We start from the raw sequence: 12,672 nt of genomic DNA, 5'->3' as shown, positions 1-12,672 counted from the left end.
TTCGCAGAGTAGATGGTTGTATGTATGTTGTTCAAGAAGAATCATTCCAACACTTGAAGATCTCAGACATCTTGTTCCTCTACAATCAATATGCATATTTGATTATCAAGACTCCTGATCAACTTCAAGCCTATGAAGCATTGAAAAGCCGCATTCAAGCCTTAATCAGATTTTATGAATTCAATGACTTTCAGATCGGCTTAGAAAAAAGAACTAGCACGATTAACCTCACAAAACCAAATCAAAGAGCTGGAGGTTATGAGCTAGATTCATTTCAAACTGGAGATGTGACTGAAGACTTGGATGGGTTTATCTTCATTAACCGTTTAAAGAGAAAGATCTTCATTCGTGCTTCAGATTTTCCCAAGTACTCTGATGGTACTTTGAACTATTGCTTATCCATTCTAAGTGCATTGAATAAAGATTCTGATGATGAAGAAGATGATCATATCAAGTCTCAGAGAGGAAATCATATAAGACGTATCAAAGATGTTCTTGAGATGCGTCAAAGACTAAGAGATCTTATTGTTGAAAGGACTCCCAAGGCTCAAGAAGGAGTAAGACATACTGAGACAGGCTCATGGGTTCTTTGGAATCCTAGTCACAAACATGGTCCTCATAACATTCCACCAGTGAATTTCCATGACAACATCCGATTGCCAGATGAATGTCCAGAAGGTGATAACTGGCATTTTATTCCAAAGAAGTTTTGGAAAGACACTTGGAATAGTTACAAGAAAAGAGCCATCTGGAGTTCAAAAATTGACAAGCCTATAACATCAACTGCTGCTCAAAAATACATGAAAAGAAAGAACAAGCAAAGACGAGCAAACCAAAGAAGAAGAAATCAAAGGAAGAGATGATGGACAACCAAGCTCACAACCAAGCACTAAGGGGGAGAATGTTAGAAATATAAATAGTGCTTAGTTGTAGTTAAAAACAATGTATGTTTATGTACTTATTGTAAGGTTGAGGGGGAGCTTTTGTAAGTTTTCTTAGAGTATAAATACTCCTCAAACCTTCTTTCCTTGTAATTTGATAACTCATTTCCCACACATTTTACGTATTGAATGTAATCAGATCATTCCACACACACACCTTTCTCTTTCAAGAACACACACTAACACACACATTCCACCATTGTTGAATATCTTACTTCCGCATCAAAACACGAATCAATTAAAGATTTACAAAGGTATATGAGTGTGATGATATTTGTGCAGATAGGACATGAGGGTGTAGTCGAAAAGTGAGAGGTTACTGTGAAATGATGATGTGAAAAAGGGCTAAAAGAAATGAAAGCCTTCCACAACTTCTTAAAAAGTCGGGTCAACACGTTTCTATCGAATTTCATTTGTTGATTTCTCGATATTGAAAAAGACTTCATGGACCCAGTGAAGCAATGCACATCTTTACCTAACCACTTAAGTGTTTCTTAACAAATGCTTGTTTTATTCTCACGGAGATTTTCACATTTCTATCGACTATTCATTTGGAGGATGTTGATATTGAAAAAGGGAGACACTATGCTCCGGTCCCCGACTTCATTTGATCACTATTGAGTTTAGAGCGCACTTGATATACATTTTTATTTGACTAGGACACACTACGTCTTTATATGTCTTTGTGACATTGCATATCTTTGTGATATTGCCAGAACATTCGTAGTGATATCATCTTATTGATATTCCACGATGATCGAATGGAAATCCTACCAATGCTAACATATTTTCCAACGTTGAACGTAGGTCTCACATTTTCATTTTATGAATTTGTTGAGTAAACGAGAAGTCTATGTGACCTCGGATTTATTTTTCCAAAAGTCTTTGAGGATAGTAAGCCATGGTTATTGAACGCCTTTGTGACACTAACCATGAATTATATTCTCTAAAGCAATCTATCGGTTGAAAAGCCATAGACCGAACCATTTAGCGCTAAGCTTTGTGCATTTCTCAATGATAATGGGAAGTCCTAAAAATAGTAATCATATTTTTAGGCCACACCATTAATCCCTTCGATTTTTGGTTGTGTTAACGGATCATTTTTATCCGGATTTCATTTCTCTTCACACAAACACCATATAAAAATCTTTTTTCAACAACGCAACCTCACATTCTAGTTCACCAATAGATCCATTGGGAATTGGTGTGATTGTTATTTGTTGTCATCTACCATCTACGCTATCAATCATTATTGTATGATGAACACATTTTACATATTCATCATAAGGGGGAGAAATGATTTAATGATTGATAGATAGAGTTCAAGGTATTATGTAGAATTTGATTAGTAGAATCAGTTGTGTTTGGATGTTCAAAGGATCGTTAGGTTCGGTGAAGAGAGTGAATAATTATAGTGCTAAGTTGAGAGATTGTTTTAAGAAAGTTAAAGGATTGATTCACGATCGAGTATATTCAAGATGATGTACATGGTCGATATTTGAAAGATTTGTTGGAAAAATGACCATTGTTTGATGATTAGAAGAGTTTAAGATTGAATGGTTTGGAAAGTTAAGTTGTTCATAGTTTGAAGAGAATGTTCATTTGAGGGGAAGCAAGAGAAAACTCATGAATTGTTAAATATGCTCCAAAATGATTGTTTGTTCGAGGGGGAGCAAGAAAGTTGAAGATAATTTGTTTAGTTGATAAGTTGCTCAAAGATAGTTGATTGTTTGAGGGGGAGCAAGTGTTAATTGATCAAAGGATCAAATGCTCCAAGATGATTGTTTATTTAAAGACAAGTTCGATCAAGAAATGAAGAGTTAAAGTCAAACCAAGCTTCCGCAATGCCAAAAGAATTCAAGATAACCAAGCTTCCACTATCCAAAAGAATTCAAAGAATTCAATGTCAAAACCAAGCTTCCGCATTCTACTTAAAGATTCAACTTACTTCTCCAAGCAACATCAAGTTGAAATCAACATTCAAAAGTTCAAGTTGTGAAAGCTTAAAAGCTACAAAGATTTCAAAGGTGCTTACAAAGTATTCTAAGTTGCAAGAGAAGATCAAGCTTAGAGAGTCATCGTCAAATTTATATGTTTGTTGAGAAGATTCAAAGTAAAGGTTGATACAAGACATTGAAGACAATGAGAAAAGCTTCAAGGTCTACTCAACATTGAAGATTTTCAACAAATGGGCTCATCATGTTTATTTAAAGACCGAAGACGATGCAACATTACAATTCAACACCAAGAGGGAGATTGTTAGAAATATAAATGGTGTTAAATTGTAATATTTCTAGTTGTATAAGGGGTATTAGTGTTAATTAGATGATTTATATAAATACCCATCCATAAGTCATTTATGACTAACGTTGTAATAAGTCTCAATCATATTTTCCATACCAACTTCTCTCTAAGTTACTTTCTCTCTCTAACTTCTCTTTCAACCTCCCATCACCCACACACACTAAAACACACATTCCACCATATATATATATATATATATATATTAGATGACATTAATAAAAGACTTTTTCACTAATGGTAAGTTTTAGTTAAGCCATTGAGAAATGCCGATTTTTATCAAGATAATTATACATAGTTACTTATTCAACCATACTACAATTTCATCAAGATAATTATGCACAGTTAATTATGCCAATTTTTACACTACAATTTCTTATTCAGAACATATTATATTTATAAAGAATCGGATATTCTATCGAGACTTTTACTCGCAAGTCACAATGTAACACGCTGTTGGTATTGACTTAAGGGTGAAATTGGTTATTGAGTGTAAAATTTGGGTGGTCTAAAAAACCAAATACTAGCAACTCTCGTAGTCCAATTCAAAACAGATGTCAATTCTAAATAGTCATGATCACCTATCCAAAAGTATATGTAAATATCTATAGCCGGACTAAGTTAAGAATGATATAGCAGGACATAATACTAATAACCCCAAAGTCATATTTATTCGTCTTACAACTTGTGGGCTTAAATTATATTGTCCGTAGTATAATTAGTATCTACCCGTTAAAGAGCACATCCTAATTATTATCAAGCATTTTTCTTATAGGACATCTACATAAGGTCATTAAGGAAGTTTCGTTATAGTCTAGGCCTACTAATGCAATCTAACGATATAATTCTTAGACTCCACAAGTGCAACCTAGTTCTCTATAACAACCTGGCTCTGATACCAATCTGTCACACCCCGCCAAATCATTTTGGCGAGTTATGACTATAAAGGATCATAACACAAATTGTACAAAGAACGACCACTAAACGTGTCGTTTTTATTCATTAATACCAAGGTCTCAAGACATAACCTTACAATAAAGTAGCTAGGAAATACATAAGAGTTCTTATTTATTATCTAGTGCAAGACTCTTGAATACTTTATAAGAGATTTCTACTCCGCTCCATGAAGTTCCAAAACACTAGTTACCTGATAAATACATGTTAAAATGTCAATATAAAGTTGGTGAGTCATAGGTTTATCATATCAACATAGTTTATGGATCACAAGGTTTTCATATAGATATTACATAATATGTAGTACTATAGCTCTGACCTCCCAATACCGAAGCTTAACGATTTTACGCGTACCCCATGCGTAGTACTTTTATTCCCATGTACTATTGATCAAATATCATGCAACCGTTTGATCATGCCGATCAAGTTAGCGCTACTAACCCGGGTGGGGGTGTCAAACCCAATAGATCTATTCACAAATATTCGCGCTTAAGTCCATAACTGACGGTATTGAAATAGGGGATTTAATGGAATGAATAAACAACTCAGGCAATATATAGTAACAAAGTACTTGTGTCCAATCTTAAAACAAATTAAAAATACATGTATTCTCACCCCAAAAATGAAATATAAAAAGGGGCTATGAACTCACCCTAGAGTGATAACAAGGTAATGATATCCAAGCGTCCTAAATAAATTATGAGATTTTTTATTAATTAAAAATCTTTAAAAATATTATTTATTATAGACTGCATGCCATAATATCAACACCATAGCTAGTTACTAATAGGAAGTTGGTTTTTAATTTGAAGAGGATTATCTCCATTTATATATATATATATATATATGGACATGGATATTTATAACTATGTACATGATTTTTAGATTACATGTGTCATTTTTAATTACTCAAGAAAGCTTCTAATTTACTTGTGTTTTTACTCATATGTCTCATCACTATGCCTCTAGTCCAAATATTTGTGGTTTCTAAGTATCCATAATCTTCAAAATGTCATATACATATGGACTCCAATAAGCTAGATTTTAAAGTCATCACAAGTATACTTTGTTCTTATTACCAATACCTATTTTGGATTTTACAAGTCTCATTATTAGTTAATAATTTACAGCAACAGAACCAAGGAGTAAAAGAGTGATTATTGATTATATATGTTTAGGTGAGTACCCCATTACTTAGAAAAAAAAGTCTTGGTTTGCTTATATGAATGACTTAAGGTCGTGTAAAAGCATATTTACGGAATTAGTATAACTTGACATTTCATGTTTATAGTCCATTGTTCCTGAAGTTCATTCAGGGTGTTGACAAGGCGATATCGTGACATGAGTTTTCAGAATCAATACATCAGTAAGCTGCAGAGTCATAAGACTTACAACAATGGATCGAAATCGAGAAATGTAGGAATGAAACAAGCTCCTGGTCTGTATTGAAAACGTGCTGATGAACAAAGGAAACGAGTTCGAATTTAATGACACATTTAAAAACATAGAGAATTCGAGCTGCATAAGAAAATACATGGGTACTTACAGGATTGACTGTGCGTTTAAAAATAGAACCCGAAACCGCAACGATGATCAACAAAAGATGACCCCGACTAGCTGAGGACCCATGAGCATTGTAGGGGTGTTGGATGATGAACTCGTAATGAGTACTAGGCTGTTCTTGTTGCTCCAAGATAGTGAGGAGTAACAGATTCTAAAGGAGTTTTTGAGTGTTGTATGAGTAGTGATGTTATGCAATTTAGAAGTGGATACATGGTGGTATTTATAGAAGGTTGAGGATGGTTTGGAGAGGTGATGGAGAAGGCCAACAACTGGTCACATTAGTGATCAATAAGGTGGCTTTAGGGTGGCTCCAGGGTGGAAGAATTTTCGTAGGAAAATTGCCTAAACTAAGAGGTTTGTGTAGAAAGTAAGTTTTGGATTTTGCTAAATGTAGACATGGTGCCTCCTTGTAACCGTTCAGCTTAAAAGAGACAACGAGGAAATGGCTGCTTGATCCAATAACGTGTATATATGGGTTGAAAAGAATATTTTTACTTAAGAATGTTGCCAATGTCTTATGGTTACCACAACAAGGAAAGTATTTTCTGAGAATATTGCCTGACAATAGGAGGATATTGCTTGATATACACAATGAAATATAATTTTGTTTCTTATTAGTTGGTTGTCTATGTAGTAGGTTGTCTACTAACTTTGGTTTCATTTGAGTTATTTATAGTAAATGATTTGAGTTATTTATAGTAAATGAAAGAGGCTTCTAACTTGGATTTACACTAATAATAGTAGTGATGTTATACATTCAATCATGTATCCTAAATTTTGATTCAATTGTCTGCCAATTGACTTAAGGCTTGAGTAAAAGTATAAAGAGTCATAATTTTGTTCATTTGGTATTGACACTATATATTCAAAGTAGGGAAAAGTATATGTGAGTGTATGTAACTTGTGACCAATTACTATTGTATGAAAGAAACTTTAGTTGGGTTCATTGTATGTAAATAACCTGCTAAAACTGAACGAATCGTGTAAGAAATCAACGTGGCACCACCAGGCATATGATACATGGCCCAATGAGAGACCTCCACGTCAGCTTGTTTACACGATTTATTCAGTTTAAACAGGTTACTTACATACAATGAACTCGACTAAAGTTTCTTTCATACAATAGTAGTTGATCAGAAGTTACATACACACACAGATACTTTTCCCTTCAAAGTATTATGGTAGTCATCCAACTACATATTGATCTAAATAAAATATAGTTTCTAAGATATTAACTTAACATTTGGTATTAAAATAAAATTTATTATATCATATCTAAGTAATTAAAATAATCTAAAGTATACGTTGACTTGAAAATTTGACTCCATTTCACGACCTATAAGACTACATTGTGACAATAGTGCAGCTGTTAGCTTCTCAAATAACACTAGTTCCAGTGGAGCTGGTTTGTATCTCGACACTAAGTACCTATATGTTCGAGAGAAGGTTGAAGACAAAAGTATTGCCATAGAGTACATTTCTACTCATGACATGTTGGCGGATCCGTTTACAAAAGGTTTACCTCCCAAGCTCTTTTTAGAGCATGTTGCCGGCATGGGTTTATGTAATAGCCTAGTTTAGTTTATGGATCATGCTCGTTTGTTTTGTTTCATTCACTTTATGTTGAAGTTTGTTATTCTCAAATTTTGTGCACATTAAGAGATCTTATGGACAAACATTATGTATGGATCATTATTATGAATGGCTTTATCTTGGTTAACCGTTATGTTTTGGTTGCCATTCAAATTCATTATGGATTATGAAAAATCATTAATTAGATGGAATTACTAATTGTATAATTGATAGGGGTCCTATGTCGTTAAAGATGCGCGGAAGTGACTATATTGGTTTGCGTTAGTGGTCCTAACTAATCACGATTAATCATAAAACCAAATAACTTGGCCACATATAATTTATACACGCATTAATAGGTATACGACCAAGTGGGAGAATGTTAGACTATTATTATCTATACCCATACTTATCTCCAAATCTATTTATGCATTATGATGTATATTATTGATTTATTGTAAGACTCTTAGGTTTAGTTTTACTACTATAATGAAGTGCTCTTATTAGTCTTGATGCAAAGTGCTCTTATTAGTCTTGATGCAAGACTCTTGAGAGTCCACTCCTTAATGTTTTAGGAGTTGATCCCTATCTTAACTCTCCTATAAATAGGGGCTTATGTCTAAACCCCATTCTCACCACTACAACACACAATAAGAACATATTACTAAACATGTTCAATCCATCATAATAAGGAGAGGTTCAAATAGAAGATCAAACACCCTAACGGTGTACCTATCATGGCATCATCGTCTCTCAATTCAAGTAAGCTCATGTTTGGCCAATATATATTATGAGATACATGATTACGATCATATATGTTTAACAAAATTGTGTTTGATTGGATCTTTGCTAAGGATCCGAATGAGTGTTGGTGGAAAGGTTGGGTGATCCTTTCAAATAAGGGCTTGAAGGGTTGAAAAAAATAAAATAAAATTTTAGTGTAATGAAATTGGTCGAAATAAGTGTAGGTTAATAAGATGTGACGAAAAACATCTTTAAAAAGAAAAAAAACAAAAGTTGGTAAGATAAACTTTACAAAACAATATATCTACGTAATATCAAGTCAAACATAAGAATGCATTATGATTATGATTAGGAATATTTAGGGTAAATTACAAAAATCATACTTGAGGTTTGTTCGAAACTGCACTGGTCATACCTACAATTTAAAAATTACGCAAGATATACCCAACGTTGTTAAAAACTTACACTGATCATACCTATCGCTGACGGTCGTCTATTTGGCCGTTAAATCAAGTCACTTGTCGTGCATGTGAGGTATCAAAATCGTAATTTCTAGTATACTTCAGGTATCATTTGTGTAATTTACCCTAATAAAAAATTATTAAGAATTTTAGAGTTTTATTTATACTTCAATTATTGAGTTGGGTATATATATGAAAAAGAGAAAAAAAAGAAAATAATTTAATTATGAAAAAAAAAAAATTTTAATGAAAAATGTATCGAGAAAAATAATTGATACAAGAATGCATTTATTATTATATATATCATTATTATTTTGTTATATGTGTATAATGAATATAACAAGGATGATAACCATAAAAACCACTAAAGTTTTACTTTTATATTATTATTATTATTATTATTATTATTATTTTTTATGATTTATTCTTTTTTTTTTATAGAAACCTATATATAAAAAGATACAAAACTAAATATTTTTTTGAAAGCAATATAACTTTTTCATATGGTTCTTGTCATCCCTTGAGATTAGAGGGGTAAACCAAAGTTGAAAACTCGTTACGATTTTAAAATATTTTTCGAATTAGCAATATGTAGCATTTTGGGTTTGGAGTTCCAGAGAAAAACATATTTTTTGTTTTGTACATCCATCTTCGATGCATATTGTTCAAAATGATGCATCCAATAAAAAACGTGATTTTTTCGATTTTGACGGATCAATGTGTTGTTAAACACTTAAATAATGATAAATAGTTATGCACTATGTTACTTTTATGGACTTTAAATGCATCAAAATGATGTATTTAAGTGTTCTCAACGTTCTTATTTTAAGTGTAATCTTGCCGGAGTGTTATCCTATATATATGAAATTTAATATAGAATATCTACCCACTTTAATAATTGAAATATAAATATAATAATCTTAATAATTTTTTATTAGAGTAAATTACACAGATAATACCTGAAGTATACGCGAAATTACGATTTTGATACCTCACATGCAAGGCACGTGACTTGACTTAACGGTCAAATAGACGACCGTCAGCGATAGGTATGGTAAGTGGAAGTTTTTGAAAACGATAGGTATGTCTTGCGTAATTTTTAAATTGTAAGTATGATCAGTATAGTTTCAAACAAACCTCAGATATGGTTTTTATAATTTACCCGAATATTTATTATAAAACATGCCTAAAAAACCTATTAATGAGAGTTTGTGTAGAAAGGGTGTGGGCTATAAAACAAGGTTGATGAGGAGTCTCTCTTTTTTCAGGAGGGTCACCATATGTTGCTTTCCTTTCTTTCTGTCTTGCATCACCATCTGCATAAGCATTACCCACTCTCACACACATACATACCTACTTACAGTGAATGAGAATGAAATCAAGAAAAGATTCTGATTTCTGTTACCCATCACCACTCTTCTTCTATTACTACTACTATTTTTTTTTCTTTTTACCTCTTTCATAATCATATATCATAGTTATCCTTCTTTCTCTCTCTTTCTCACTTTCCTCCCAACTTTCTTCAAATGGGATTCTTTCAAACTTGCTATTTTCCACTTAATTTTCAATTCTCAACTGCTTTTTTAATATTTTTCTTGATTTTAGCTTCATCCCATTCAAGATTTATGTCCCAAGGTTTGTGGGTCACCTTCATTTTTCACTAATTTCCTTACAAAACTTCACACCATTAACACACATTACACATACTTGCTCTTTTCTTCTTCCTTTGGTTATAAATACATATGTTTGTGCGTATATATAGTGTGCTCATTATTATATAAAGTGGCTTAATTTGTTTCAATGTGATTTCAGGTGGGTCAAGTTCAAAGCTAATTGACAACTATACTCAGGTGAGACTTCAATTAAAGCATGCCTAACTTTTGTCTCTCTGCTAGTTATAATTCTCTAGTCAAACTCATGGCTTTCTAATTGCAAAATTGTGTTGCAATTATATAGTCAAACTAAGAGTAATGCTAATCAGTAGTTTTTGTAGTTTATATAAAATATAGTTTAATTAATTAATAAACTTTCTCTAGAAGATGTAAATTTAGCAGTAAAATATATAAGTTCAAAATTAGCAGATTTAACCTCAAAAGTCTAACAGGTATACTCTGTATTCTTGATTTTTAATTAAAGATTTTACATAATATATTAAATTTTGAATTAAGGGTAATTCGTCTCAAATATTAATTATTTGTCTTCTTTTTTACTTGCAAGTTTCAACCAGCAGACCTGTCTCAGAAAAAGATTATTTTATATTAAAAAATTAACTAACTGCTATAAAGCTAGCACATTTGGACCACAAAAGTCAAAGAGCTTTATAGTATCATTCTTTTTGTTTTAATGAAAAGTCCCTATGATAAATTCTTGAAACCGATTTATGCTTTAGCATTGAACAATTTGTACTAAACTTTTTGCAAATTTTATGCCTTATTATAATGTAGTATAAATATAATAATCTAAACAACTTTCTCCGCAAACTGTCACATTTTTAAGTTAGTAGGAAAATAGGTAAATCCTTTGGCCTCAAACAGTCAAAAGAACCATATTTTATACTTCATGTCAAATATAGACTATATAGTACTGTATTGATTTTACTACCTAGTGACGATTTAACATCAATCACTTTGTGTCACACTACCTTTCCTATGAACATCACAAGTTACCAATGGTTGAATTTTATATAAAAAGCTGAAATTTAGAAACGGGTGATATCCAAAAGTTTTTTTTGTCTAGATCCTTGCATTTTGTGGCTATATTTTGTTTTATGAGAAATGTTTTACTCGTATAACTTTTCACTACTGGTTCGAACATGTTGGTCTAACTAGCATCTGATCGGTCAACACTCCTCAAGTTCAACACTCCTCACGTTCAATTAATATATGTCATACCGGTTGTTAAAACATTGCCAAATGTTCGTCTCATTTTACAAATTAACCTACAAATGTTTCTCTACATGTAAATCACTAATATAAGTATAATTAAGTGGGTTTAGTTTCCAAATGTATTATATGAATGACGTGTATGCATAAAAAGATTTGTTTGATTATTTCAAGAAGAAATGGCAATACTTCTTGTTTTAGTCAACCCCATACTTTTTGGACCCACAAATAGTAAAAAAAATTCATATAATACCTTTTAACTTCAAGAGTTTAAACAAAAAATGGTCACATGTAAAATGGGCATCCTTGAACATAAACATTTTAATCTTCTTTTTTAAATGATGTGAGTCATCGCTTCATATATTACTCATTTTAGTGAAAAAACTATAAGATGTTGAATACTAAAAGTTGGAATTTATGACGCTAAATCTATGCCGTCAAAAAAAAGATGTTCAACTTTAAGAAGTCAAAGGGTATCTTCATGTAACTTTATGTGAATGAATAATTTGAATCAACTTTGATGTAGATGGAAAGAAGAAGTCTTTTAATTGGATCAAGACCACCAAGATGTGAGAAAAGGTATTGTAGAAATTGTGGTCATTGTGAGGCAGTTCAAGTCCCAATTGTACCTAAAAAATTTATTAGGATAACTCAACAAGCATTGAGTACAACCTCTAAAAGCCTATATTATTCAAGGGGTGATGATATCTCAAACTACAAACCCATGTGTTGGAAATGCAAATGTGGGGATCTTATATTTAATCCTTGATCCATATGTATACATAATACAAGTATGTTTTTTCTCCTTTTTTTTTGTATGAAGAAACACTTCATATTTTTCTTCTAGTTCATAGAATATGTTTTCTTCTAGTGAGACACACATGATGTTCAATAGTTTATTTAAGGCCAAATTACAAATTACATTATGTTTTGTTTAACAGCGAATTACATTGAGTAATACTGGATCATAGCTTCAAATTTGATAAATAAGAAATGCCTTAAAGTTACAATTTTTTAATGCCAGATATTAGTGGTTGTTTGTTCTAAGTTGATAATTTATTTGAGTTAGATGTTAGATAACTTTAAAATTAAATGATAAAATTAAATCCGAAAAAATATCTACAAACATGTGTAATCATTTATATGCATGATAATTATACAACCACAAATTTTACAACATTATTATTATTATCAAAAGATACTAGCATGTATAAATTTCAAAAAAAAGTAATTGAATGTCTCATTGTACATTGT

The 12,672-nt window shown here is 31.8% G+C and overlaps 1 protein-coding gene across 1 annotated transcript; it reads left to right on the top strand.

Annotated features, from left to right (window-relative positions):
• The first annotated feature begins 9,813 nt into the window (after window positions 1-9,813).
• Window positions 9,814-12,344, top strand: LOC122589726 (EPIDERMAL PATTERNING FACTOR-like protein 2). Its single transcript, XM_043762053.1, has 3 exons — window positions 9,814-10,171; window positions 10,349-10,386; window positions 11,945-12,344. The coding sequence occupies exons 1-3, from the start codon at window positions 10,063-10,065 to the stop codon at window positions 12,185-12,187; spliced, it is 390 nt and encodes a 129-aa protein (XP_043617988.1). The 5' UTR covers window positions 9,814-10,062; the 3' UTR covers window positions 12,188-12,344.
• The last annotated feature ends 328 nt before the right edge of the window (window positions 12,345-12,672 follow it).

This window comes from Erigeron canadensis, chromosome 2 (assembly GCF_010389155.1).
Source record: "Erigeron canadensis isolate Cc75 chromosome 2, C_canadensis_v1, whole genome shotgun sequence".
Lineage (NCBI taxonomy): Eukaryota > Viridiplantae > Streptophyta > Magnoliopsida > Asterales > Asteraceae > Erigeron > Erigeron canadensis.
Note: the sequence above shows the minus strand (reverse complement) of the source record. Positions and strands in the feature narration are given on the sequence as shown.

Coding starts and splice junctions, on each gene's coding strand:
- LOC122589726 (XM_043762053.1), top strand. CDS start 10,063: ATGGGATTCTTTCAAACTTGCTATTTTCCACTTAATTTTCAATTCTCA. Junction 10,172..10,348: donor TTCAAGATTTATGTCCCAAG/GTTTGTGGGTCA, acceptor ATGTGATTTCAG/GTGGGTCAAGTTCAAAGCTA. Junction 10,387..11,944: donor TAATTGACAACTATACTCAG/GTGAGACTTCAA, acceptor ACTTTGATGTAG/ATGGAAAGAAGAAGTCTTTT.